General features: G+C 48.5%; 3 protein-coding genes across 4 annotated transcripts; 2 read left to right on the top strand and 1 right to left on the bottom strand.

The window, feature by feature from the left end:
* Positions 1–893: 893 nt before the first annotated feature.
* pofut1 (protein O-fucosyltransferase 1) lies at positions 894–4626 on the top strand. Of its 2 annotated transcripts, none has more exons than XM_047033766.1 (7): positions 894–1075; positions 1528–1649; positions 1843–2025; positions 2502–2614; positions 2862–3054; positions 3205–3447; positions 3636–4626. In XM_047033766.1, exons 1-7 carry the CDS (start codon positions 937–939, stop codon positions 3828–3830), a joined length of 1188 nt encoding a protein of 395 aa, XP_046889722.1. In that variant the 5' UTR covers positions 894–936; the 3' UTR covers positions 3831–4626. The 2 variants fall into 2 exon arrangements, with proteins under 2 accessions (XP_046889722.1, XP_046889721.1); XM_047033765.1 differs by having other exon boundaries at positions 2490–2614.
* A 118-nt stretch (positions 4627–4744) lies between these two features.
* kif3b (kinesin family member 3B) lies at positions 4745–10173 on the top strand. Its single transcript, XM_047034803.1, is given in 10 exon segments — positions 4745–4824; positions 5823–7042; positions 7045–7338; positions 7607–7708; positions 7902–8024; positions 8140–8258; positions 8446–8562; positions 9039–9144; positions 9565–9761; positions 9915–10173. Coding segments are annotated over 9 exon segments (2358 nt in total). The 5' UTR covers positions 4745–4824; positions 5823–5929; the 3' UTR covers positions 10102–10173.
* Positions 10174–13660: 3487 nt separating this feature from the next.
* Positions 13661–19061, bottom strand: LOC124476964 (protein-L-isoaspartate O-methyltransferase domain-containing protein 2). Its single transcript, XM_047034435.1, has 6 exons — positions 18956–19061; positions 17766–18319; positions 17383–17485; positions 17051–17222; positions 14902–15016; positions 13661–14812 (listed from the first exon to the last, which is right to left on the bottom strand). The coding sequence occupies exons 2-6, from the start codon at positions 18070–18072 to the stop codon at positions 14286–14288; spliced, it is 1224 nt and encodes a 407-aa protein (XP_046890391.1). The 5' UTR covers positions 18073–18319; positions 18956–19061; the 3' UTR covers positions 13661–14285.
* Positions 19062–24660: the final 5599 nt, after the last annotated feature.

Raw genomic sequence — 24660 nt, 5'->3', positions numbered from 1 at the left:
GGAGAGAGAGAGAGAGAGAGAGAGAGAGAGAGAGAGAGAGGGAGGGAGAGACAGAGAGAGAGAGACAGAGAGAACAGGACAGAAATATATATACATATATATTTATATGAACACAAAACAAATGCTGTTGCTCTGACAGCTCACGTGCTGCCTATGTCTAAAGAATGTGACTGTGCTGTGCACGTGCCAGTACTGATGTGTGTCAGGAAAGACAGTTCTGCAGTAGGGAGTACTAGCTACGTAGATGCAGATGATTAAAAATATGACTCACTTCACTTGCGTGCTTTTACTATCGGGTTTAGCAGACTTGCGTCAAGCGAAACAGCTTTTTTACCCTGCCAAAATGCGATATGAATATTGGGTGGTGTTTTTAAGCTATTAGACTTGTAAACATTTTCTTTGTAAGTTTGATAATTGTCTTGAGTATGCGCTTCATTTCAGCCGACTAGGATAGGAAACTTGACTCATTTGTTGGAACTGCGAACATTTGGCATGCACCAATTAAAAGTTAGACTACAGTCTAATGTGTTACCTCTATTATTAAGTGTGAATACGCTAGACCACACATTTCCATTGACAGAAAAAAATGACAAGAGCCACTCAGGATAATTTATTTCGTGGAATGGAAATGGAAATTAAAACAATAAATTAGAAAAAAATCCTCTTTTGGTTTAGAGTGCATGCAGGGAGTGCCCTCCATACCATATAATATCTATGCTCCATACACTATATACTACGTACTACGTGGCACTAGTACGTACTACGTATGTATGTACTTTTTTAGCTCGAAAATGCTGCACTTGATCAATAGTTGGAAGAAAGCAGAGAACAGTGCGAGTTAAGTTATTGAGCTCAGCTCTACTGCGGAGCATAGGGAGGGGGCAGCAGTTTACGGTAGAACGGTGCAGTGCATTATGGGATTTGCCATGATTAGCAATGGCGGCGAAACAGACAATCTCTCAACTTCTGTTCTGCAGTTCTGTACTTTCAGCAGTGTTGTTGCAAATTAGTCTAACATTTGCCGAACAATTGACTTGGGATGACAATGGTTACCTCATGTACTGTCCTTGCATGGGTAACTAGCAGTTTTGTTTATACAAAGTACTTAAGTTGAGATCAACTCAACCGGCATTATTAGTTTGAACCAAGGTTTGAACTGGTAGCACTAGCTACCTTGCTAGCTATCTAATGTTATAAATCAGCCGCTAACTTGGGGTTCATGTCGTTAGTTTCTAGCTGTCTGATGTATGATTAGTTTGTGCATTTGTGTGGTATTGAATGGTAAAACGTGTTTATTAACCGGGTAATCTGTCATAAGATTAAGTTTGGGTTGTTTTATCATTATTCAGAATAGGAAACTAATGGCAGCGGCAGGTTTTAGTCGTCAGTATGCTTGTAATAATATACACTCCAGCTATCCCATTCATGCACTCCTTAGACATAGCAAGTTCTAGAAATGCCTTCTCTTTCCTCAGATGTTAGTATCAGTAGACACTTATGATGTTTTCAACCCTGTCATTGCACCAGGTCGCTTTGGAAACCAAGCAGATCACTTCTTGGGGTCCCTGGCGTTTGCCAAGATGCTGAACAGGACGCTGGTGGTGCCGCCGTGGATAGTGTACCGCCACCATGCACCCCCCTACACCAACGTATGCCCCTCCACACAGCCAAGCTTGTCTGTAACATGCTCAGTTTAAACCCAGACACAGACTACATACACACCTGTCTGTCTCACTACATACACCTGTCTGTCTGACAGGTGTATGTAGTGAGACACATCCAGACGCTTTGGATAAAAGCATCTGCTAAATGCATAAATGAGACACCTGTCTGTGCCCCCAGGTGCATGTGCCCTACAGTGAGTTCTTCCAGCTGGGGGCGCTGTCGTCCTTCCACCGCGTGGTGAGTTTGGAGGCTTTTATGCAGCAGCTGGCCCCCGCTCACTGGCCCCCCGGGGACAGGGCCGCGTACTGCTTCGAGGCCGCCGCCCTCCGAAGCCCTGACAGGAAGTCCTGCCCCATGAAGGTGGGTGGAGCTCTGGTCAGGTAGGTGGAGTTTGAGGGTGGAGATCAAGGCATAAGAGGCGGGGCCTTAGGTTGGGTGAGGGGAGAATGTAACAGTTGGGGTTAGAAGTCTGTAACGGGTATGTTACGAACGTGGTCTTGCAAGCTTCGTCAGAGACATGCTGGCCAATGTTCACCCCCAACGGGAGTCGAACCTGCCACCTCTTGACTACCACTACCAACTACGCCGAAGAAAAGCTAGCTATTCGTTGACGAGGGCGGCCCATTACATACCTGAGGAGTGAGTTTCACCAGTTCACACCAGTTACATCTCTCACTGTGTTAAAGGTGTATCTCTGAGGTCAAACACTGCCCTCTGGTGGCCTGCAGGTAGAATTGTATCCTCTGCCATCTCTGTTAGTTCATCTATGATGTCTCTAAGTTGTATGTTTGTTAGCGAGGACAGGGAAGACCTTAACCCTCTAGCTGTCTCTCCAGGACGGGAATCCCTTTGGGCCGTTCTGGGACCACGTGGGCGTGGAGTTCGACCGCTCAGTCCTGTTCAGCGGCCTGTCCTTCAGTGCCTACCACCAGCACCACTGGATCAACAGGTGAGAGGGTGTGTGTGTTGCTGTGGATGCTGTGTAGTGTTGTGTGTTTGAACATGTGTGTGGTGTTTGCATGTGCTTCTAGATGCTACGTTTTGTATGTTTCTGTGGATAAAGCACCAGCTAAATTGATTTTTTCAAATACAGCCAAAACTGCTCTTCCCTCCTCTCTCTAACCTCTGTTTCCATCTCTGTTTCTATCTCTGTCTCTCTCCCTCCCCCCCCCTGTTCTGGTGCTGGTGGAGAGCAGGTTTCCTCCAGGGGAGCACCCAGTGTTGGCTCTGCCCGGGGCTCCGGCGGTGTTCCCGGTGCTGCAGGAGCATGTGGGACTGCAGCGCTACGTGGTGTGGTCGTCTCCGCTGGCCCAGCAGGGCCAGCAGCACATCAGCACCCTGCTGGACGCCCCCTACCTGGGCATCCACCTCCGCATTGGCTCCGACTGGGTGAGCAGGAAAACATCCACCACATGCACACAGACACACATGCACACACACGCATGCACACGGACACACATGCACACAGACACACTCAGTCTGCAACACAGTCAGACATTCTCTAGCATATGAACCCTCATGTCCTCTTCTGTCTGGCAGCAAAGTGCCTGTAAGCTGCTCCAGAGCGGCGATACAGGGCCTCTGTTCATGGCTTCTCCTCAGTGTGTGGGCTATGACCGCCACACCGCCCTGCCCCTCACCATGGACATGTGTTTGCCCGGCTTGCTGGAGATCCGCCGTGCACTCAAGCTCTGGGTGAAGAAGACCTCCGCCCGCTCCATCTACATTGCCACCGACTCTGAGTCCCACAGCCAAGAGATCAACCGGCTGTTCAGGGGCAAGGTGAGGGTGGGAGGGGGGTGGGAGGGGGGTGGGGGGAGGTGGAGACGGGGTAAGGGTAAGATGGTGGTTGTGTTCCAAGTGAGGGTGGTGTAATATGATGGTGATTGTGTTCCAAGTGAAGGTGGTATATGTGATGGTGTATGTGTGCCAGGTGAAGGTGGTGTAATGTGATGGTGTATGTGTGCCAGGTGAAGGTGGTGAGTCTCCAGCCAGACTCGGCCCAGGTGGACCTGTACATCCTCAGCCAGGCGGACCACTTCATCGGTAACTGTGTCTCATCCTTCTCCGCCTTCGTGAAGCGAGACAGGGACATACACGGCCGGCCCTCTTCCTTCTTTGGGATGGACGTTCCTGGGAAGATCCAGGTCAGGGATGAGCTCTGAGCCTCCTCCGCCGTTTCTGGGACTGATCTAGAACACCTGCTCTGGGTCCCTGTTCTACAACACCTGAACGACTCACACCTGGCTGTTGTAGAACACCTGACTGACTGTTCTAGAACACTTAACAGAGTGAAAAATAAACACTGAAGCTCAGGTGAAATGTTAGAATGGCATTAATCAGGGAGGGAGAGAGAAGGGGGGGACGGAGAGGAGGACGACCCAGACCAAAACCTTCTCCCAGGTACCAATGGAGCTTCATATTGACACGACTGTTCACAACCTGCAGACTCCTTATCGCACACAAGCAGCATTTAAATGGACAAGTTGGGTATTTGAATGTAGAAGTATTTGAATTTGGTGAGTTAGGGACTCACCGTAATTCTGTCTCTTCTGTAATTACTGCTGTTATAATTTGCCTGTGTTTTGGAATGTTTTGGTAGAATGCCCGGTGTATCTGTTCTCCACGGTGCCCCTGGTTGGAGTAGAAATACCCTGTCACATTAGTGCTCAGATGGGTAGATACACTGCTTTCTCTGATCACATACTGCAGCCCTCTGTCCTGTCTTACCTCCCTCCTCTCCTCCTCACCTTCTCCTCCTTCCTCACCTTCTCCTCTCCCCCCTCTCACCTCCCCCCTCTCTCTCCTCTCCTCTCAAATATGGTAATACATGGTGACGAAGTTGAAGAAAAAAAAACAATAATGTGAAAGATTGACTGTTAAAAATATCTCGAACTCATTTACTGAGAAACAAATACTATTATAAATTGTTTTAATGAGTAATAAAGTAAACCCCGTTTTCTAAGGAAATACTTTCGTTTTTATTGATTATCTTTTATTAAGGCTGAATTTACACTTATTACTGTGACGTGAAACGAATTTCTCGTTTATCTGGCTGAGCGTGTCTAAAACAGGCTACATCCGGGACAGTGGATGCAGGCAGCGGTGCTGCGGTGGCTAATAATGGCTGACTGACCGTAGGCTCTGGATTAGCAAGTGGTAATGAACAACGATTTGTCATCAACTATCTAAATGTATGCCTATTATTGTACAACTCTGGTTCACTTCGTGAGAGAGTAAACTGCATGACGATAGTTCTAAACATATAAACGGTCTATTCCAAGTTTATGTTAGCTACGGTTAGCTAGCAGCGGTCTGTTTAGCCGTTGCTAGGCCGTCGGGACCTGGTTGTTGGGTTAGTTGATGAAGAAGCTCGCTAGCTGACTTTAACGTTATCTCGCAATTTTAGCTCGTATTTTTTTTTTTACAATTATAATTTCACTTTTAACTGCTAAGCGTTATTTCTTTAACTGTGAAAGCTCGACCTTTCGGGCGTATCGGTGCAGAAATGACACTTGAGTCAAGTGATCAGGCTAGCTGGCTACAGTACTGTAGCTAGCTGCTATTAACTTTGCTGGTACTGTACTATCGTTAAGCTAATTGACAAGTTCCAGGCTCGCAATGGTGGATTAATGCTTTCTGAAACAACCTTACATTTAAGACTGGTTCTGTATCATCCATATGCTAAGTCATGCCACATGTGTTAACTAGATTTCTACGTTATTTAAGGTTTAGAGGCGCCATCAGCATTTGAACCTTAACGTTAGTGTAACCAAGGCAACGATGTGCCTAGCTCGCTAGCGCATTATCCACGGAAGTCTCAGCATTAACCTAAAACACTTGTAAAGATTTTATATTTTCTCAAACGATGTGCACAGTCATACTCTGTTTTGTGCGGAAAAACCAAGAAAGATGTATCCTTTATTATTATTATCTGTTATTGTTACACTGTACAACAGAGATGAGGGTACATTACAATGCCTGGTCGCTGAGACAGACCACGAAACAGTGTTAGCACTATGCACGTGAAATCCTTGATATCCTGCTGTACTTCACATGAACTGGTCAAACATGCTTTGGATGAAAGCACGTGCTGGTCTCTTGGTGTATTTACTAGATGCAGTACTAGTCTGTGTAATCATATGTTGTGTCTGCAGGGTGAAGTGCTGGGAGATCCGATAGTAGGAACAGTGAGCACATCGGCTTTAAGAGAGCGAGGGAGAGCAGGTCAGGAGGAGAGCGGTGTGGTCAGCCGGTCATCACCATGTCCAAGAGCAAGAGCTCAGAGTCTGTAAAGGTGGTGGTGCGCTGCCGGCCCATGAACGACAAGGAGCGGGCGGCCAACTTTGAGCGCGTGGTGTCTGTGGACGTAAAGCTGGGCCAGGTGGTGGTGCGTCCTCCACGGAGCCACGAGCACCCCAAGGTGTTCACCTTCGACTCGGTCTACGACTGGAACTCCAAGCAGGTGGACCTTTACGACGAGACTTTCCGGCCGCTGGTGGATTCGGTACTGCTGGGATTCAACGGGACCATCTTTGCATACGGTCAGACGGGCACCGGGAAGACGTACACCATGGAGGGTGTGAGGAACGATGTGGAGCACAGAGGAGTCATCCCTAACTCCTTCGAGCACGTCTTCACTCACATCTCCCGCTCGCAGAACCAGCAGTACCTGGTCAGGGCGTCTTACCTGGAGATCTACCAGGAGGAGATCCGGGATCTCCTCTCCAAGGACCAATCACGTCGCCTGGAGCTGAAGGAGAGGCCGGACACGGGCGTGTACGTCAAGGACCTGTCATCATTCGTCACCAAGAGCGTGCGCGAGATTGAACACGTTATGAACGTGGGCAACCAGAACCGCTCGGTGGGAGCCACCAACATGAACGAGCACAGCTCCCGTTCACATGCCATCTTCGTCATCACGGTGGAGTGCAGCGAGCTGGGCCCAGACGGAGAGAACCACATCCGGGTGGGGAAGCTCAACCTGGTGGACCTGGCAGGCAGCGAGAGGCAGACCAAGACGGGCGCCCAGGGGGAGCGCCTGAAGGAGGCCACCAAGATCAACCTGTCCCTGTCAGCCCTGGGGAACGTGATCTCCGCCCTGGTGGACGGGAGGAGCACCCACATCCCCTACAGGGACTCCAAGCTCACCCGGCTGCTGCAGGACTCCCTGGGGGGGAACGCCCGCACCGTCATGGTGGCCAACATTGGGCCGGCCTCATATAACGTGGAGGAAACTCTGACCACACTGCGCTACTCCAACAGGGCCAAGAACATCAAGAACAAGCCCCGCGTCAACGAGGACCCCAAGGACGCCCTTCTCAGGGAGTTCCAGGAGGAGATTGCTCGCCTGAAGGAGCAGCTGGAGAAACGTTCTGGGAAGAAGAAGAAGAGGAGGAGGAGGAGGGGGGGGGGGGGGAGGAGGGCGATGAGGAGCTGGAGGATGGGGAGACGGAAGATGAGGAGGAGGAAGGAGCGGAGGGGGAGGAGGGGGTGGGGGCGGACTACTGGCGGGAGCAGCAGGAGAAGTTGGAGGGAGAGAGGAGAGCCATCATGGAGGATCACAGCTTGGTGGCAGGAGAGAAGGAGAAGCTCCTCCGACAGAAGGAGAAGAAGATGGACGCCCTGAAGAAGGAGAGGGAGGCAGGAGAGATGCTCGCTGCTAAAGTCAAGGTGAGGTTCTCTTTTCTATTGAATCTTTTTTCGTCTTTGTGTAACATCCTTGTTTTTGTCTCACGTGAAGCTGTCTGTCTGTGTATTGGGGATTGCACCTGTGATAACTTCTGACCTGTGATCCCCCTATCTCTCAATCATCTCCCCATCTCTCAATCATCCCTCCATCTCTCCATCCATATCTCCTCCATCTCTTCCACATCATTCTTCCTTTTCCTCTCATCCCTCGCTCTCTCCTCCACCCCTCCCTCGCCCCTGTGTTGCCCAGGCGATGGAGAGCAAGCTCTTGGTTGGAGGGAAGAACATTGTGGACCACACCAACGAGCAGCAGAGGATCCTGGAGCAGAAGAGACAGGAGATAGCAGAGCAGGTAGAGTTCTGCAGCACAAGAGACAGGAGATAGCAGAGCAGGTAGAGTTCTGCAGCACAAGAGACAGGAGATGGCAGATGCAATCTGATTTTACAGTATTATATGATCTACAAACAAATTTACCATCAATGACTGGTTTGAGAAGATGGCTTTCTTACACCACAGAGAAACTGTAATATGTGTGTGTGAGCAGAAGCGGCGTGAGAGAGAGATGCAGCAGCAGGTGGAGTGTCGTGATGAAGAGACTCTGGAGCTGAAGGAGACCTACAGCTCTCTGCAGCAGGAGGTCGACATCAAGACCAAGAAGCTGAAGAAGGTACCTCCTCCACAGTGTATATTGGGGGGGGGGGTGTACTGAGTGTGTGTTTGTGTACTGAGTGTGTGTACTGGTTGTGTGTGTGTGTGTGTGTGTGTACTGTGTGTGTCCACAGCTGTTTGCGAAGCTGCAGGCGGTGAAGGCAGAGATCCATGATGTGCAAGAGGAGCACATCCAGGAGAGGCAGGAGCTGGCCCAGACCCAGAACGAGCTGACCAGGGAACTCAAACTCAAGTACACACACACACACACACACTCAGTATACACACACCATCAAGTCTGACACACTGCTGCTCGAAAATGTCTGTTCCTCACCTTCTCCCCCCCCCCCCCCCCTGTCTCTCTCTCCCCTTTTTCTCCTTCTCTCCTCCCCTCCCTCTCCCCCCACCTCTCTCTCTCCCCCCACCTCTCCCCCCTGCAGACACCTGATTATAGAGAACTTCATCCCTCAGGAGGAGAAGAACAAGATTGTGAACCGAGCTTTCCTGGACGATGAGAACGACCACTGGAAGATGAAGCCCATCACACGCATAGAGGAGTATGTATACTACAGAGTGTATACTGCAGAGTGTATACTGCAGAGTGTATACTGCAGAGTGTATACTGCAGAGTGTATACTACTGAGTGTATACTGCAGAGTGTATACTACAGAGTGTATACTACTCTACAGTGTATACTGCAGAGTGTATACTGCAGAGTGTATACTGCAGAGTGTATACTACTGGGTGTATGGGTGTATGGGTGTATACTACAGAGTGTATACTACAGAGTGTATACTGCAGAGTGTATACTGCAGAGTGTATACTGCAGAGTGTATACTACAGAGTGTATACTACTCTACAGTGTATACTGCAGAGTGTATACTGCAGAGTGTATACTACAGAGTGTATACTGCAGAGTGTATACTACTGGGTGTATGGGTGTATGGGTGTATACTACAGAGTGTATACTACAGAGAGGATGTGTACCTGCACAGCCAGTTAAATGAACTGTGTGTGTGTGTGTGTGTGTCAGTGAGCAGCAGATGATGAAGCGGCCAGTGTCAGCAGTGGGCTACAGGAGACCACTGAGTCACCACGCTCGCATGAACATGATGATGAAACCTGACCCCAGATACAGGGTAGGACACACACACACACACACACACATACACACACACATGAACATGATGATGAAACCTGACCCCAGATACAGGGTAGGACACACACACACACACACACACATACACACACACATGAACATGATGATGAAACCTGACCCCAGATACAGGGTAGGACACACACACACACACATGAACATGATGATGAAGCCGACCCCAGATACAGGGTAGGACACACACACACACACACACACATGAACATGATGATGAAGCCAACCCCAGATACAGGGTAGGACACACACACACACACACACATGAACATGAAGATGAAGCCGACCCCAGATACAGGGTAGGACACACACACACACATGAACATGATGATGAAGCCTGACCCAGATACAGGGTAGGACACACACCCATACTGTCCCTGTGCCTCCCCAGGCAGAGAACCTGCTGGTGCTGCAGATGGACCTGCCGTCCCGCTCCACCCTGGACTACCAGGAGCCCCTGCTGGGCCCCAAGATGGCTGCTGCCCTGGAGGAGGCCATGAGGGAGGAGGAGGAGATCCAGGTGGATGCCTCCTCCCTCCTCACCCCCCCTCCCCTCTCCTCATCCTCCTCCAGAAGGAACAAGGCTGGGTGAGACACAGCATGGTGTATACACACACACACACACACACACACAGCATGGTGTATACACACACACACACACACACACAGCATGGTGTATACACACACACACACACAGCATGGTGTTCCTCCAGTGTGTGACTCTATGTTATTCTTCTCTAGAACCCTCCGGAGCAGCAGGAAGTCTGGCCCCTCCGGCCCCTCCCCCTCTGGCCCCTCCCCCTCCAGCCCCTCCGGCCCCTTCCCCTCCAGCCCCTCCGGCCCCTTCCCCTCCAGCCCCTCCGGCCCCTTCCCCTCCAGCCCTGGCTCACCCTGCTACCCACATTCCCGTGGGCTGGTGCCCAAGTGACCCCACACACACACACACAGTACTACACACACACAGTACTACACACACTCTCACACACACAGTACTACACACACACAGTACTACACACACACAGTACTACACACACTCTCACACACACAGTACTACACACACACAGTACTACACACACTCTCACACACACAGTACTACACACACACAGTACTACACACACACAGTACTAAACACACTCTCTCACACACACAGTACTACACACACACAGTACTACACACACACAGTACTACACACACACAGTACTAAACACACTCTCTCACACACACAGTACTACACACACACAGTACTACACACACACAGTACTACACACACACAGTACTACACACTCTCTCAAACACACAGTACTACACACACTCTCACACACACAGTACTACACACACTCTCACACACACAGTACTACACACACTCTCACACACACAGTACTACACACTCTCTCACACACACAGTACTACACACACTCTCACACACACAGTACTACACACACTCTCACACACACAGTACTACACACACTCTCACACACACAGTACTACACACACTCTCACACACACAGTACTACACACACACAGTACTAAACACACTCTCACACACACAGTACTACACACACTCTCTCACACACAGTACTACACACACACAGTACTAAACACACTCTCACACACACAGTACTACACACACACAGTACTAAACACACTCTCACACACACAGTACTACACACACACAGTACTAAACACACTCTCACACACACAGTACTAAACACACTCTCACACACACAGTACTACACACACACAGTACTAAACACACTCTCACACACACAGTACTACACACACTCTCTCACACACACAGTACTACACACACACAGTACTACACCCACACACAATACCACACGCACACACACACAGTACTACACGCACACACACACAGTACTACACACACAGTACTACACACACACAGCCTTCTCTGTAAGGCCCTGCTCCGGAGTGAACTGGCTTGGCTGTCAGTTTGTGAGAGGTGTGTGTTCTCAGCGCTGGGAAATGTTTACATGTCCTTGTCGTGTGTAAGTTGTCCTCAACCTGGACCTGTTAGTTAATATAATAAGACTGTACTTATTATAAGATAATAATAATAATAATATAAGTATAAAAAACTGTTCCACATAACTGTTCTGTTTGAGGACTCAGTAAATGAGCTTAAATAAGTTTATGGCTTCACTATGTCTGATTGGCTGTTCTGTACCACAGGGTCTTTCTGATAGGCTGTACAGTACCACAGGGTCTTTCTGATAGGCTGTACAGTACCACAGGGTCTTTCTGAGTGGCTGTAGAGAGGGTCTGCTGTATCAGATGTTCTTCTTGGGGCCTCTGGGTAGAGCTGTGGATGACAGGAGGATCCACACTTCAGGGATCACAGGTGCCTTGGGCTGCGTCTCCCCCGCCCTGCCCTCCTCCTCCTCTCTCCCTGCCCTCATCTCCACCCAACCTTCTTCCCCTCTTCCCTCCTCCTTGCCCTCTCCTCCCTGACCCTGTAGCTGCCTGCCCTGACCCTGTAGCTGCCTGCCCTGACCCTGTAGCTGTTTCCCTTGACCCCTGTATTACTCCCCTGCTGCTAGAGTACGATATATGATATGAATCAGTTTCGATATTGAACTTCTAACTTATCAACATTTATTCATTTTTTTAAAAAGCAAACGTAGATACATTTTTACCCACTCTCTTCTTTTGCTAGAGACTGCTGTTTATTTTGGGGGAAATGTGTAAAGTTATGTACAAATGTTTTATTTTTGTTTGTCAGACATTCAGTATGTACAGTTTATTTGTCATCTGTGATTCAGAACCTGCTGTGTCTAGATCATTAGAGGCAGGCATGTTCTGGAAGATGAATCAATTTCAACGTGTTGTACATTGTTCTCTAGACAAGGCTGCAAGGCTTACCCCCCTAAATAAGACATTGCGTGTTTGGGCTTATGTACGTCAGCTTTCTGGTTCTGTAGAGGATCTTGATTAAAGGACTAAATCCTCCAGCCTCCAGACAGTCTGAGACCCTGAATATAACCTGACATTTTACAGCATTACATTTCTGGACTGAATGATATCAATCCTGGAATGTGAACGGCTCGATTTGTTTGGGTCAATTTTCTCCCAGGTGACATCACTGGTCCCGCCCTTTGGAGGTGACCTCTGACCTTGCTCGATATGCGGGGGTTGCGACCTGGGTTTTGCCAAAATTTGCGCTGACTCGCTTCAGCCTGTCCGCCAGGGGGCGCTGTTAGCTGGCTGGTTTCTCTTCATTAAAGGTCACATGATATGCTGTTTTTGGATGCTTTTATATAGGCCTTACTGGTTCCCCATTACTGTATCTGAAGTATCTTTCCCGAAATTCAGCCTTGGTGCATAATTACAGCCACTACGAGAAGTCCCTTAATGAGCTTTCCTCATAACGCGCTGTTTCTGTGTCTGTAGCTTTAAATGTTAATGAGGAGGAGAGGGGCGGCAACATGCGCTAATGTTTACAACGGATGTATCGCAATGGCTCGTAGCCCCCGTTGCTATAAGATGCCTCGAATTTGCCCATTCTCATCTGATCACCGTGGTTTGTAGAGGTGCACACAGTCATTTAAATGAGGAGAAAGGCGGATATCGCGAGCCATAACACCAACAGCAGAACGGTTATCCAAATAACAAAGAAGTGTACAACACTCGCGTTACAGCGTTTGTATTCACACACACACTTGATGCCATCTACCTTTACATTAGCGACAGTAACTCAGCTGTTAGCTGCAGAGCTAATGTTACAGCCACATTCTAAGGGTAGGAAGCTAGGTAACCATATACAGTAAAGCAACAAAATGATGTAGCGTTAGTTAACTTACTTGTCCAAGGTTTGTTGCTTGACCAAGGAGATTTAGTAATGATCCAGAATTTAATTTCAGCAAGGCCAGCTTTGTGTTGGCTCAAGTTGAGGAAACAGTAGTGGCTGAAATGTTTGACACAGACATACAAAACTTTGGGAAGTTGTGTCGGCGCATTTCCAGCAAAAATTAAATGAAGATACTGGTTGTGCAGAGGCTTGGATGAAGGAACTAAAAAAAAATACTTTTGATTTGTACATCCAAACACTGAGCAACTGTTATGCTTAGTTCGTTCGCTAGCCATGATGTCTCCAGGAAAAACCGATTTCGCACTTGCCTTAGCACAATCGTAGCTCAGTTTTTCATGGGCGGGCCAGATTATCTGGGCAAGCAAAGCAGAGAGAAGGGCGGTAGCCTGGCTCCTTGCAACGTCACAAGGAGGAGATTTTCAAACCCAGCGTTTGAGCCTTCATTTTCTCAAAGGCAGAGAGGAACACCCAGGGCTTGGTTTACACCTATCGAAAATCATATTAACGTTAAATAACCTCCTAAAGTAAGTTTTCATGTCATGTTACCTTTAAAGATCTTATCCCAGTTCCAGGTGTGTCCTGTGTGTGTGTGTGTGTGTGTGCGCGAACCTGCTTGGCACCACGTGTGGCTGTGTGAATAAAAGAACAACAAAACGAGTAAGTCCTCATGGGTTTATTGACAGCAGTAACGAGCACAGACCAACATGTCAAACATGCTTCAAAATGAGAACACCAGTCACCTCAACAGCAGCTGAACCTTCTAGAACTGTGGACAGAAGGAGTGAACACTGGAGTCCTCAGTCTGTGTGTGTGTGTGAAGCACTGAAGAGGACAGCAGGGGTGTGGCTACCACTCATACTGTCACCTCATACTATCATCTCATGGTTGAGTATCATTCACTCCACACGTCCACTTCTGACAGAACAAGTCGGCCTGCTCATCACTTCACAACATTCAACGCTTCAAAAATCTTCAGCAAAAACAAGCAAATCACCAAAGAAATACTGACTATCTTTCCTACTGTCACTCAATAATAAAACAGTTATTCAAAACTTAAAGGATCATTTTCTTGGACCATCATGTTGGTTTGACCCCAGGAAAGCCCATGTGAACAATAACAGACTTGATCTGAGCTCCTGTAGGACCAGCAGAGTCAGGGTGAGGAAACTAGAGAGGAAGGGGTCAAGTCACTGGGATCAACAGCTCGTTCCCCTCCCTCGTGTCTCAAGAGGGGGAGACGGAAGGAGGAGAGGGATGAGATCAAGAGGAGTGGGGGAGTGGAGTCACTTCTCTCTGTAGTAGAGGAGGTACATCTTCAGCGGCTGTGGCAGGGGCAGCCCCAGGATCCTCTCTCTCAGCATGTTGACTGCTGGCTCTGGACACAGCGTCTGCCCTGCTCCCTCCCTGTCCTCCCTCCCTCGCCTCCCCGCCTCCCGTTCCCCCCTCCTACTTGCCCTCTCCTCCTCCTCCTCTTCATCTTCATCATCTTTATCCTCCTCTCCTCCTTGGTTGCTGTCCAGGGAGGTGGCAGTATGGGTGGGGCTGGGGGTGGGGCTAGTACCCGCTGCTGCCTGCTTATTGGCCAGCCCAAGTGTGTTGCAGTGGCGTCGGTGGACACGCCTCCGTTTGAAGCGAGGCCCGTACTTGTGCAGGCCGGCCGCCGCTAGGCCCCGCCCCACGGCGAAGGAGGTGGGACCTCTGGAGCGCGTCTGCCCGGACCCGCCTCCAGCCACACCCCCTGCTGTGACACGCAGCGTGTGGCGAATGCACACCCGCGCCAGCTCCTGTAGCGAGCGCACCGCTAACACAGCTAGAGGAAGGAGAGAAGAGAGGAGAACAGCTGTGAGAAGGCACCAGAGGCGGGCTGTCAGTCAGAGGAAAGTAACCATGGAGACTCACGCAGAGGCACAGTGCTGCGAGGCGAAGGCTTGGGGAGAACGAGAGGGGCGAACGACACAGCGATGATCTTCCTGCTCTCCCAGCTGCTAGGACCTGTACGCATGATCTTAGTCAGCTGGGGAGGGGGGGGGGGGGGGGGGGGGGGGGGGGGGGGGGTATATGTCAGTCTGGCAGGATGTGATTTAAGATAGTTTCCTTTTGTGACTGTGTGAGAGGTGTGTGTCTGCAGAGGTGTGTAAAGAGGTGTGTGAGAGGTGTGTGTGAGAGGTGTGTGTCTGCAGAGGTGTGTAAAGAGGTGTGTGAGAGGTGTGTGTGAGAGGTGTGTGTGAGAAGTGTGAGAGGAGTAGGGTTGTCCCCACTTAATCGACTAGTCGATTTTCTGGTCGATATGCTCTTGGTCGACTTAGATTTTTTTTGTCAAGCTGCCATATGGCAGTGTGAGATCTGATTTCCGCTTGTGTCATCATTGCTGAATTAACGAAATGTTCAACAGAAATTGTAGATTATATTATTTAAGACAAGTAAACCAACTCTAAAAATATATAATTGAACAGAAAAGGTGTTTTCCCTTTCGTTAATCTGCGCTTTGTTTTGGTATTTTGCACACGGCACAAGCACAATTGGCTGCAGAACTACAAACTCTGCCATAGCCTACTTTGTCGGTGTTATTAGTCAAAATGGCAAAGAAATCTGTGGTATGGCAGCATTTCATTAAAGTACATTTAGAAAAACGTTCAATGCAAACTCTGCCAACAACGGTTTATTTTTCATAGTTCGATGTCGAAAATGATGTAGCCTACCACCTGAAAAACGTAAATTGGTCTAGCCCTACTTCACTCATGCTAATGCAGTCAAGCATTAGCATAGGGAGTCAGATGGCTGAGCGGTGAGGGAGTCGGGCTAGTAGTCAGAAGGTTGCCGGATCGATTTCTCGCCGTGCAAAAATGATGTTGTGTCCTTGGGCAAGGCACTTCACCCTACTTGCCTCGGGGGGAATGTCCCTGTACTTACTGTAAGTCGCTCTGGATAAGAGCGTCTGCTAAATGACTAAATGTAAATGTAATGTGCTGGATAAAAAAATGAATATGCCTATTTTTTTTACATTTACCTATAATAAGAATCACATCCAAATCGATGGCATTATCTTCTCCGGCCAGGAACAAAATCTGTCTCTGTTGCACCGTTCCCCACTCAGCTTCTACGCACATGCTGCAAGTTCAGGCAGTGATAAGCGCGCTCTGATGAATTGCAAACAGTATTTTTAATTTGTAGTACATTGTAAGAGATACTAAATACCATCGGCATTCGGTTACAACCGGACTGGTGATACAAGTCTTATTATTAGTAGGCTATTAGCGACTGAATCAGCAATGTCCAGCAACCGTAGGGAGTCAGATGGCTAAGCGGTTAGGGAATCGGACTAGTAATCTGAAGGTTGCCAGATCGATTCCCGCCCGTGGCAAATGACGTTGTGTCCTTGGGCAAGGCACTTCACCCTACTTGCCTCGGGGTGAATGTCCCTGTACTTACTGTAAGTCGCTCTGGATAAGAGCGTCTGCTAAATGACTAAATGTAAATGTAAACCGTTGGACGCGAAAATGTTAGTAAGTATTTATTTTTATTTTTAAGCGTTTCAAAGTTCGATTAGTCGATTTTCAGACGTTTTAGTCGAGTCTTGGTCGATCAAAGAAAATCTTAGTCGGGGACAGCCCTAGAGAGGTGTGAGTGAGAGGACTGTGAGAGGAGTGTGTGAGAGGAGTGTGAAGAGGTGTGTGTGAGAGGTGTGTGTGAGAGGTGTGTGAAGAGGTGTGTGTGAGGTGTGTGTGAGAGGACTGTGAGAGGAGTGTGTGAGTGGTGTGTGTGAGAGGTGTGTGTGAGAGGAGTGTGTGAGAGAGGAATGTGTGAGAGGTGTGTGTGAGAGGTGTGTGTGTGAGAGGTGTGTGTGAGAGGTGTGTGTGAGAGAGGAGTGTGTGAGAGGTGTGTGTGAGAGGTGTGTGTGTGAGAGGAGTGTGTGAGAGGTGTGTGTGAGAGGTGTGTGTGAGAGGAATGTGTGAGAGGTGTGTGTGAGAGGTGTGTGTGAGAGGTGTGTGTGTGAGAGGAGTGTGTGTGAGAGGTGTGTGTGAGAGGTGTGTGTGAGAGGTGTGTGTACCTTCTCCTCCAGGGGCAGCACCAGCACCCCTCCAGGTTTGAGCAGGTTCTTCATGTAGTCCTCGTGGTCTCTCTGCACCCCGGCCCCACAGTACACGCGGTCGTACTGCCGCCTCTCTGGGGCCAGCTGCAGACAGTTCCCTGCCACAAAGCTCGGCTCACAGAACTCAAACCTGCACACACACACACACACACACAACACTGTCAACTAAAAGACAAATGTCTAATATGCCTCCCACTTTCCTCCAGTGGAGACTAATAGACAGTGGAGCTATGTGTGTGTGTGTGTGTGTGTGTGTGTGTGTATGTGTATGTGTATGAGAAGTGCCTCACTTGTCGAAGCTGTCGCTGGTCTTGATGAAATGCTCCAGCTTCTGGTATGCGTACTGTATGACGTCATCGTGAAGCTCCACCCCGTGGTTCACCCCAAACGGCCCTGAACACAGAACGAGGCCCACCGTGGAGCTAATACTAACACAGAACGAGGCCCACGGTGGAGCTAATACTAACACAGAACGAGGCCCACGGTGGAGCTGATACTAACACAGAATGAGGCCTATGGTGGAGCTGATACTAACACAGAATGAGGCCTATGGTGGAGCTGATACTAACACAGAATGAGACCTATGGTGGAGCTGATACTAACACAGAATGAGGCCTATGGTGGAGCTGATACTAACACAGAATGAGGCTCACAGTGGAGCTGATAAACTCACCCAGGATGAGGCCCACCATGGTGCTCAAGTAGCCTGTGCCGCTGCCCAAGTTGAGGAAGGAGAGGCCGGGGTGGAGGTCCAGCGCCTCCATCACCTCTGAGTAGATGCAGGGCGCCGATAGGTGGATGTTGCCATGGCGCCAGGCCAGATCTTTGTAGGCGTTGTCACGGTAATCGTCCAGGTAGTAGTCGGCACGGTCGATGGCCCTGAAGGCCCGCTCCACCAGCGCTGAGCGGATGTAGTGTGCCTCCTTCAGGTTGTCTATCAGCTCGTCATTGTCCTCGCCCGCACTCACAGCCCCGCCCATTTTGCCAGGAGAGGGGCAGGGAGGGGGGCAGGGAGGGGAGAGAGGAGCAGTAGCAGAGCGGTAGAGGGGAATGGGGGAAGGGGAGACAGGAGCCGTAGAGGGGTGGGAGGGGAGCGGAACGGGGAGGTGTATTCCGGGGGTGGTGGAGTGGTGTAGTTGTGGGGTAGGAGTAGTGTGAAGGAGGTGTAGGGTGGGGGAGGTGTAGAGTGGGGGCTGTTGTACCAATGTGGGGCCTGGGGACAGATTTCTTAAGAACACAGGGTTGTGGAGGTCAGTCTATCATTGATAGGCCATGACTGGTCTCAAACTCCTGAACAGTAGGTGCGGTGTATACACCTTTAAGATGGAAGCAATCCCCCAATTGAAGTCAAGATGAACCATTTGTTCTGTTCTTTCCGTGAAAAGCATCTAACCAGGATACTAACACTTCAGCGTTGGCCTACTACTACTTTAAAATAGCACTGGTGGTTTCTACAGTTATATTCTGCCGTTCTGTGTTAGATATATGACGACGGAGCTACGGCAAGGTTTCTCATACACGGCTGCTAGGTAGCCAATAGTTCTAGACACGGTGGTAACAGTGCAATGTTTAGCAGGCTAAGTAGATAAGCAATACGACTAACTAGCCAGTTACTTGGATTTAATGGAAAATAAAACGTCTGTAAAACGGGGTACAGACGTTAAACAGTTATTAGTCAGATAATTAACCAGCTAGCCTAGCAACAGTCAGTCTTGAATGTTGGCTATGTTAGACGCGTTGGCTAGCGGTCTCAATGGACTGATTTCACGTAGTTATCCTTGCCGACAGGGAGTAACACCACATCGAGAATAATAACACCATAGCCTAGCGGTACTCAGTCTAATAACCACTTTAAAACGTTACCTCGGACTTGGTCCTTTTTATAGTTGTACAGTGTGAAAATGCCGACAGTCTGCATGGATCGCTGTTTTCCTGGCTCTCGTTGTTTCAGCCATTGGATGTAAACAGACCAACTAACGTACTGACGTCATACGTCAACACAACTAATGATTATTAAATAGGACCACAACACAAAAAGGAGGTCGTTTTGAAACCTAAAGGCTTTTGCTTAGTTTTATTTTAATTACAACCCCAACAAATATACAAGCTTTTAAAATGAATTCTATTTTCTCTGAGAACCGATGTGTTTCTGGTGAGGACACACATTGTACGGCAGCCTGCGTGGATGCCGCCTTGGATGGTAGCATCTTCAAAATGAATAAAACGAAACATGTATCCTGTGTGATTTAAACGTAAACATGTATCCTGGCAACGCTGACGAGGCCGGTAGCCTCCAACCTGACCAGCAGGGGGCAGCGCTCCTCCTGTCCTGACCAGCCAGAGTAGCAGCCACATAACCCCCCCCCCCACACACACACACACAGACCCCCCTCCCCACACACATACACACAGACCCCCCTCCCCACACACACACAGACCCCCCTCCCCACACACATACACACAGACCCCCCTCCCCACACACATACACACAGACCCCCCTCCCCACACACACACACACAGACCCCCCTCCCCACACACATACACACAGACCCCCCCCACACACACACACACAGACCCCCCTCCCCACACACATACACACATACCCCCCCCCCACACACACACACACAGACCCCCCTCCCCACACACACACACACAGACCCCCCTCCCCACACACATACACACAGACCCCCCTCCCCACACACACACACACACACAGACACACTGACCCCCCCCACACACACACACTCACACATACCCCCTCCCCACACACACACACAGACCCCCCTCCCCACACACACACACATACCCCCCTCCCCACACACACACACATACCCCCCCCCACACACACAGAACCCCCCTCCCCCCCCACACACACACAGAACCCCACCCACACACACACAAACAAACACACACGTATACACACGTACGCTCGCAGAAACACTTCCACAAGAAGCTAAATGTAAAAATTCCTGTTTGTGTTCTTTATGGTTCTTTATTACAGTTTTTCATAACACTTAAATGGTTTAAACCCCCACATTAACAGACATCACTTCTCTTTTAAAAACACAGACACAGGTACACAAACACACAGCGGGGGGGGGGGGGGGGGGGGGGGGGGACGACAGGCACGAGGAGAGCAGCGCCACTAGAGTCTACGGGGGGGGGGGGGGGGGGGGGGGGGAAACAGCCAAGAACAGCCCTGCTTTACAAAATGGTACATAGCAAATGAACAACCTCCTCTACAAAAGTAACAAAGAATCCCATACAATCTATCGTTGTGGAAGTGCTTGTAATATTGGAAGTTTTTTTTGTAATTTTCAAAAGGATATATCAATATCGTTGCCTAGAAAATCACCAGTAAAAATATTTTGTCTCTGTAGAAATATGCTGGCAGAACTGGCCTTGGCTGTGGATGTTTGTCACGGATGCTATTCATTTATTTTTTATTTATTTTACTTTTCTTTTATACAACGACGATAACACTGTTCCTTAATACAGAAATGTACAGACTGCCCTGCACAAGTGTTTATGATCAAGTTAGGTTCATTCATGTTTTCATGTTCTCCCTCCTCAGGGTTGCTGATTGGCTGCTGATGCCAAGTCACTGCTGATTGGCTGCTGATGTCGTGCCACCAGGTCTCTCTCAAATCACATCTGGTCCACCAGATCATTAGGGTTTTGGTAGCAACATCTAAATAACCTTATGAATGGTAGTATCTCATCTAGAGATGATTACCGTGGTGACGGTACCATCTCATACAGGGACAGTAACTGTGGCGACAGTACAGTCTCAGTGTTGACAGTGGGTGAGATGCATGAGCTGATTTCACCAGGACATCTCAACCCCAAACAAAGCCTGCCACTGTCCTGGGTAAGACCCAGACCCAACCAGTCATAAACCATTCAGTCATGAATTAGCCAATTATAAACCAGTCAGAACCGATCAAAACCAGTCAGAACCAGTCAAAACCAGCGAGGCATAAACCAGCCAGTCATAAACCGCCAGAACTAATCAAAATCAGCCAGTCATAAACCACCCAGTAATAAACCATCAGTCAGACCCAATAAGTTATGAACCAACTAGTCATAAACCAGTCAGAACCCGTCATAAACCAGCCAGTCATAACCAGTCAGATCTGGCCAGTCAAAACCAGCCAGTCACAACCAATCAGTCACAACCAGCCAGTCATAACCAGTCAGAAACAGCCAGTCACAACCAGCCAGTCACAACCAGTCAGAAACAGCCTTAACCCGATGAACGGGTGAGGAAGGCACACATGATCAGACTGTACAGGTTTTGGTTTGGTCATGAAACACACCTTACTGACTGTGTGTGTGTATGTGTGTGTGTTGGTCATGTGTTTTTAGAAGTGTGTGTGTTTATGTATGTGTGTGCCCACAAGTGTATGTGTGTTGGTCATGTGTCTTTAGAATGCGTGAGTGTGTGTGTGCGCAGACATTCTAAGCTCAGAGGGTTGGAGTTTGGAGATGGTCACAAGTGGAACTTCAGAGTCTCCATGACAACAGATCATTAAGCAATATACAGCCCATAATACACACAGGGGATGTGCAGGGAAACGTTAAAGGTTGGAGCTTCACAGGAGAGGTGTGTGTTGGGGAGATCTGAGTCTTCACACACACCTCTCCTGGAGGGTAACGCAGTAGCAAGTCAGTCAACATTCATCTCCATCCTACTCTGGAGTCACATGCTCCTGCGCTGAAGGGTGAAGGACTAAGATACAATCTCAATCATGAGATATCAGCTCCAGGGTACTGGGAGAGGTTACACAAGCCTCTCTTCTCTCCACCACTCCCTGGACGTATTCTAGCCTGCTCCTGCTCCTCAAAGCTTTGGGGTTTCAAACACAGAAAGTATTCCTGTCAAAACACAATCTTAACACAGACGACACACACCTCATAACCCCCCCCCCCAACAGAAACACACAGACGCCTCCTCTGAGTATACACATGAGACAACAACAAACAGTGTAACGACCTCCCCGGGGTCGGAGGTCAAACAGCCCTCACAGCTTTCCACCTTGGGACAAAATGCTGGCGTTTCATTGGTTCTCTTAAAAAGTGCACACAAGAGTTTCTGTGTTCTGCTAGACACTGCAAGTCCTTCTGTGTTCCGCAGTCTCAGATCAGAGAACGTGTTCCAGAAGTGTAGAACCTCAGAGGAACCAGAGCAGAACCTGGCACATGAAGCAGGACATCCTCTTCTTCATTACCATCATTGTCATAGACATCATCATTATCACCTACACTTAGAACAAGGAGTTCTATCCAGTCTCAACATGACATTCATCTCTAAAGCAGTACAACACACAGTTAACACGTTTCCACAAGTCTGAATAAGGTACAGACAAATCCACAAAATACATTTTTTAACCCCATTTAACTATGGTAACACTAACTAACTGTTGCCATGACAACATGTTTTAAAGCCACAGCTGAGTGGTCTGTGTTCGTCACCCCTGGATAATCCTGACCCACTCCTGGACCAGTCTCTCTTGAATAGACCAGTCTCTCCTGGACCAGTCTCTCCTGGACCAGTCTCTCCTGGACCAGTCTGTCCTGGATGGACAAGTTTCTCCCAGATCAGTCTCTCTGGATAGATCAGTCTCGCCCAGATCAGTCTATCCCAGACCAGTCTCTCCCAGATCAGTCTCTCCCAGACCAGTCTCTCCCAGATCAGTCTCTCCCAGACCAGTCTCTCCCAGACCAGTCTCTCCCAGACCAGTCTCTCTAGATACACCAGTCTCTCCCAGACAGATACATTTGTGGGACCAGCTAACACAAGAGAAGTCAACAAATACACTGCAAAAATAGACGTATGTTTTCATTCATATATATATAGCTTCTTTAAACTTTATTATTTATACAGAATGTATATAGTGTGTACTTATGGCCATCTGGGCTGAGACATAAAGGCACCTGACTCACTCCCCCCCGCCCCGCTGAGGCTCCACCCACAAGGCCCTGCCCCATTAGGCCCCGCCCCCACCGAGGCTCCACCCACACAAAGCCTCCTACCAGGATCCATTCCCTGCAAAGCCCTGTTCCCACACGGTTGCCCGGGAATACGGCAGGATGGGAGGAGTCAGGTCTGAAAGTGAGAGTTCTGTAGTGGCACTTTGTGCATCAAAAAATTAACTTCTATAGTAAGGCTACAAGGGTGTGTTATTATGAAGCTTGAGTGTGTTTATGTAGAAGTGTGTTGATGCTGGAAGCTGGGTGTGTTTACAGAGCCCCTGTAAGTCCACACACACACAGCCCCACTTAACATCTGCTAACCCTACCCCCTTGAGAAGGCTTCCTGGCTGTGAGTGGGGGGGGTCAGGGGGGGGAAGGGGGGCCAGGCTAGGCTGCTACAGAACGCTAGTCGAGGTATAATTGGATCGCCACAGGTTTCTGTCCTTGTTTTAGTTCTTCTGCCATGTTTTATTTATAGAAACTATGTTCCTGCTGGACCTGCTTCACCCCGGAGGAAGAGCGAGGTGCCTCTGGGATCTGTAGTCTTTATTCAGACAGGTTAGTGTTGCTCTGGGGTCTGTAGTCTTTATTCAGACAGGTTAGTGTTGCTCTGGGGTCTGTAGTCTTTATTCAGACAGGTTAGTATTGCTCTGGGATCTGTAGTCTTTATTCAGACAGGTTAGTGTTGTTCTGGGATCTGTAGTCTTTATTCAGACAGGTTAGTGTTGCTCTGGGATCGGTAGTCTTCATTCAGACAGGTTACTGTTGCTCTGGGATCTGTAGTCTTTATTCATGTGATCAGCTGGGATTTGGCTGTCACCCATCCAAACCAAATAAATAAACACATCACAGAAACCTTCTTAAATATCTAATAAATACTAAATACTAAATAATAAATACTTTCTTATCCTCCAGGAGTATCTCTCAGGGGTCAGTGGTCAGGGGCTCCCTGCGGTACTTACAGATCACAGAGAGACGGAGGTACTGTAAACAAAATTGTTAAATTAAAAACAAAATAAAAATATGTTTATAAAATTATCAAAACTTTTGTCAGTTGTAAAATATCTGCACTTAAAAATGTATATTAAAAGTATTTCAAATAAAATAAGATATAAATATATATATATAAAATAATTAAATGTGGTCAGTTTTTAATTTATCTTCTTAGAGTGTAGGAGTCCTGATTTCTCCCTGACAAGGTCCCTTTACAAAACAATAAACATAATAAATAGATATAATTCAAATAAATTAACAAACAAACATCAATAATAATAATAATAACATAAACAGCAAATAAATTACATTTTAAGCGTTTTACAAATTTAAATAGTCCTAAAACTAATTATTGTACCACAAACTATTCAGTTTAATTAAGTGCAAATGACCATGTCCATGACTCCATGAGAGTGAACTATAACAGGGGTGTTTCTCACTTCCCTCCTCCATCATCCACACACCTGCCCCTCCCCTCAGCTGGGAGGGTGGAAGTGGCTGCAGGGGGGGGGGGGCAGCAGGGAGGGGGGGGCAGGGGGGGGGCAGGGGGGTTGGGGGCAGGGGAGGGGGGGCAGGGGTGCCAGATGGAACATCACTAA

This window comes from Hypomesus transpacificus, chromosome 14, assembly GCF_021917145.1.
Source record: "Hypomesus transpacificus isolate Combined female chromosome 14, fHypTra1, whole genome shotgun sequence".
NCBI lineage: Eukaryota > Metazoa > Chordata > Actinopteri > Osmeriformes > Osmeridae > Hypomesus > Hypomesus transpacificus.
Note: the sequence above shows the minus strand (reverse complement) of the source record. Positions and strands in the feature narration are given on the sequence as shown.